General features: G+C 43.6%; 1 protein-coding gene across 1 annotated transcript; it reads right to left on the bottom strand.

The window, feature by feature from the left end:
- LOC129027222 (mammaglobin-B-like) lies at positions 1-3,876 on the bottom strand. The gene is made up of 3 exons (XM_054473862.1): positions 3,760-3,876; positions 2,263-2,456; positions 1-221 (listed from the first exon to the last, which is right to left on the bottom strand). The coding sequence occupies exons 1-3, from the start codon at positions 3,812-3,814 to the stop codon at positions 183-185; spliced, it is 288 nt and encodes a 95-aa protein (XP_054329837.1). The 5' UTR covers positions 3,815-3,876; the 3' UTR covers positions 1-182.
- Between the last annotated feature and the right edge of the window lie 821 nt (positions 3,877-4,697).

Raw genomic sequence — 4,697 nt, 5'->3', positions numbered from 1 at the left:
TGATTTGCAGTTAGTTTATTGAAATGAGAATGAATTTGAGGTTTCAACAGTTTCCTTGCAGTTTTCACAAAAAAGGTTCAAAGGAAAAAGAAAATAAGAAAAATGGCAGTTTCTAGCGGTAGGCCACAGTTTTCTGGCCATCTTCTCTCTTGTCATGTCTGAGCCAAAGGTCTTGTATAAAGTTAGGAGTGCTTACACCAAAAGCTGTCGTATATTGTTTGCTGGGAAACAAAAGCAAATAGACAACTTAGATTTGTAAATCACTCTTAGAAGGTGAAATATTAAGATACAGAAACTTTTCTTCATGTTGTTTTCCTGCATTTGTCCATGAACATCTAACACTCAGGAAAATTTGCACTGGAAGCAAAACAAGAATTCTCTTTTCATTTATTCTGTCATCCAGGAGACACCTTTATATTTTGTTTGTTTGTTTTGTGTTGTTGGGTTTTTTGCTTGTTTGTTTTGTTTTTTTTGTTTTTGTTTTTGAGACAAAGATTTCCTCTGCTTCCGAGGCTGGAGTGCAGTGGCCCGATCTCAGCTCACTGCAACCTCTGCCTCCAGGTTCAAGCCAGTCTCCTGCCTCAGCCTCCCAAGTAGCTGAGATTACAGGTGGCTGCCACCATGCCCAGCTAATTTTTGTATTTTCAGTAGAGATGGGTTTTCACCACGTTGGCCAGGCTGGTCTTGAACTACTGACCTCAGGTGATCCACCCACCTCAGCCTCCCAGCGTGCTGGGATTACAGTTATGAGGCACCACACAAGGCCTGGGAGACACTTATTCCTACAGGGGTGCTAACCGGGGTCAGGGTTTTAGGATCTTTTCCCTGACAGGATCCCCTTAATATTTTCTTCTCCAGAAATCCTATTCTTTGAAATAGTTTATCCAATAAATATGTGACATGCACTATTTGATGAAGACCTGCCAGTTTAAACTGATTCTGAGACCACTCTTTCAACACAGAATCATTAAAAACCTCAGCTCAAATATATGAATGTGATGGTTTGGAGTTGCTGTGTGGCCTTACAAGTGAGAAATATTGTAACAGTCTGAGGCACTCCACCATTACCTTGATATAGATTTAAAAATATTGGAGCTAGGTATGATTAGTCTGCTCCAGGTTTTTAAAGAAGAAATGATTCTACAAATGTTTGGTAGGTCTTTAAATTTTCTACCATAAAATCTTTCAAATGGAATTTTGAAATATTACGTAAATGTTAAAAATAGAATCTGTAGGTAGCATGTTTTTTAAAATAGGCAGAAATACTTGTTGTTATAACCACTGAGTTTTATTTTAAAGAATTCCCACACTCATGCTGTTTTGCATCCATGACGTGCACTTCCCATTTCCTGAGGTGCTTAATTAAATGGTGCATGATTCCCAGTCATGTATGCTAGCAAATCTGGGCATGAGTTCTAAATTCTTTATATTAGAATCTGTAGCATTTGCACAAATGGTATTTTCTGGACTGTGCAAAATAATTTTGAGAACATTTGTATTATTTATTATTGTGAAAGGGAAAAATTACATTGTTGGTTGCTCCTAGTAGTGAGCGGTTCTTTGAGAATCAGATACTTCCTCTTGATAGAAAATGTCCAGCCTCGCCAACACGGTGAAACCCCATCTCTACCAAAAAATACAAAACTTGCCTGGTGTGGTGGCGGGCACCTGTAATTCCAGCTACTCAGGAGACTGAGGCGGGAGAATCCCTTGAAGTTGGGAGGTGGAGGTTGCAGTGAGCCGAGATTGAACCACTGCACTCCAGCCTAGGTGACAGAGTGAGACCCTGTCTCACAAAAATTAAAGAAAGAAGGAAAAGTGTGTGTGTGTGCGTGTGTGTGCATGTGTGCCTGTTAGTCTGTGTGTGTTTCTTTTTGTGTGTCTATGTGCATGCGTGTGTGTTTCTACGTACGTGTGCATCTGTGTCTCTGATTCTATGTGTGTGTGTGTTTTTATGTGTGTGTGTCTACATGTTTCTATGTGTGTGTGAGAGACAGAGAATGGACTGGGGAGCTGATGATTTGCTCTGCCTTTTCTGGAGCTTGCTTTTTTTTTTTTTTTTTTTTTTTTGCCTTTTCCTTTTATCACTCCCTGAAGACTCTCAAAGTGAAGTGTCAAAGCACCATAAGGACAAAATTAAATTAAATGATGTACAAAGAAAGCTTGTTCACCAGATGCTTAACACTCCTTGTGGCACATTTAGAGCCTGTTTGTTTCTGGACAGTGATTTTAAAGGGCACATAAGGAAAAAAATGAAATTACCATCATTAAATCAAAATTCTGCAGAGTTTCATTGGACTGGTTGAGGAAACACTGTTTGAGTTCACCTACAGCCTGTTGATCAGCATCACTGTCTGCGAACTCTTGCAAATATTGCTTATATTCTGATAAAGACACTTCAGGATTGATGGTCTTTGCAACCACATCATCCAGCAGTTGGCAGCCAGAACCAGAACCTGAGAAAAAGACACAAGAACATGGGCCATCCCCAGAGGGGTGAACTCATTTTGGGCATGAGCCGTGAGGCTGGTCATCTTTTTACCTCCCAGGAGAGACCAAGGTTCAGAAAGATTATGGTGCAGCATGCCAAGTTCTCAATTCTAGGAGCATAAACTCAGTCTGTGCAAATTCTCCCAACCTCTGTAGCTCAGATAAGCCCAACCCTGTGCATCCTCGGTGAAGAGGACCCTTGGGAAATGAGGTGCTCTGACTGGGGACACACACCAAACACTGCTTGAGCTTCTTTGGTTCAGAATCGTGCAATGCTTCCCTTTTATCATTCCCAGCATCAAGTAGGGGTTCAATGACTTCAGATGAATGGGTCTAAGACATTGCCCATTAGTTCCATTAACTCTACTGCAATAAAAAGGAGCCTGAAACAGAACTTCTTGCTCATGATAGAATCTGAGGTGGCCCCCACTTTCGGGGAGTGGAAAGTGCTCAGGACTCGGATTCCTGTGAGCTTCTTGTGCTCTGTGCTCTGCTGTTTTCTATTTAGTTGACTGTAAGCTTGTTAGCTATTGACCCATTTGCACCTACTTTGGCAACAAATGAGGCAGAGTATGCAGGGTGAGCTTTGTGAATTGCACAAGGCAAGCCACTGACGGGACCTATCAGTGCTGATTCCAGCTGTCTGGGCTTTTTCCTCCCACTGGATGTTCAGCACTGGAAGAAGACTTCAGGGGGTGTGAATTCTCCCCCCCAGACTGCCTTGGGCCTGAAGGAACTGGGATGGAAAGGGCATCCCAGAATGACTCAGATAAACCCTGAGAACTCAGATAAACTCTGAGAACACAGAGTGAGGCCCACAGAACGCAAGATGCTGGATTACCCTCTGCAGCCTGCGACTTCTGTTTTAAGAGGTTTGCTGTTTCTTTACACATTCAAGGACACCCATGATTGTTGCATTGATTGTGGACGCATATGTCATGGGGCCTTCATTCATGTCTCTCTCTCGCAACACTGAAATACCTAATTCCAATATTCAATCTTGAGACTCATCCTGGTTTCTATGGTCACTGTGATCATGGTGGGACCCTGAGTGCCAGACACACAGCTTGAGGCTCCAATGCAGGGGACAGCTCCTGAAGGCACTGCCTGCTTGATTGTCAGGATCTAAAGGGAACCCTAAGGCCTGTCACACCCTGACCCTTTGTACTGAGGCTGACCTGTGCTAGGAACTGGGGTCTGGGAGTTCTTTAACAGGGGCCCAGGTGACAACCCCTAACTCTGAGGCAGCCCTCTCTACCCAGAACTCACTTGCATAGCAGAGCAGCGGGAGGGCCACCAGCATGAGGACCATCAACAGCTTCATGGCGTGGCAGCTGCTGTCGGTGTTCAGTCGTGTGTGGCAGGGATCAAGGAAGCTGCTGTGGAGGTGAGCACCCAGCCCTGCTCTATTTATTCCCCAGGTAGGCACCTAAGTCCCTTCCAGGAATGAAGCAATGTGTCAACCTGGCATGGGACCAGGACACAATAGTGTACACCAAGGGGAACCCAGCCAGCCTGTGCTCTGTTTGTAAAAACCAAGAAGGCAGTATTTTCAGACCCCTGACAATTTGAGGACTGCCATAATGACACATGGCTTCAGGTAAATTGGATGTGACAGTGTTTTTCAAAATTTAAAGCAAAGCCCAACAGTGTGGCCTTGTACTCTCGTCATTGTTGTGATTATAATTGTGTGTTCTCTATTCCTTCCTGCCTTGAGCTTCCTGCCACCTCAACTCTTTCTTCTGCTTCTCTTCACCTCTTCTTCTCCTCCTGTTCTTCAAGGTGCAGACAGCTTCATATCCTGTATGTCTGTCTGTCCTGGAACTATTATAGTTGGAGTAAGTGTGATACCTGTATCTCCCTCTGGGAGGTAGTCCTTCCTCACCCAGAGTCATTCCTTTTTCATTATAGATGTTTCAAGTTCAAAGGGAAATACATTAATATCTAATCTCTGGGTTTTTTACTGTTTTTTTTTAAGTTCCAGAGCACATGTGCAGTATGTGCCGGTTTGTTACATAGGTAAACGTGTGCCATGGTCGTTTGCTGCACCTATCAACCCATCACCTAGGTATTAACCCAAGCATGCACCAGCTCTTTTCCTTAATACTCTCCCTTCCTGTTCTCCCACAACAGGCCCCAGTAAGTGTTGTGTCCCTCCATGTGTCCATGTATTCTCACTGTTAAGCTTCCACTTAGAAGTGAGAATA

The sequence above is a fragment of the Pongo pygmaeus genome, chromosome 9, assembly GCF_028885625.2.
Source record: "Pongo pygmaeus isolate AG05252 chromosome 9, NHGRI_mPonPyg2-v2.0_pri, whole genome shotgun sequence".
Classification (NCBI taxonomy): Eukaryota; Metazoa; Chordata; class Mammalia; order Primates; family Hominidae; genus Pongo; species Pongo pygmaeus.
The sequence above is the reverse complement of the archived record's forward strand: the minus strand, read 5'-3'. Positions and strand labels throughout refer to the sequence as shown.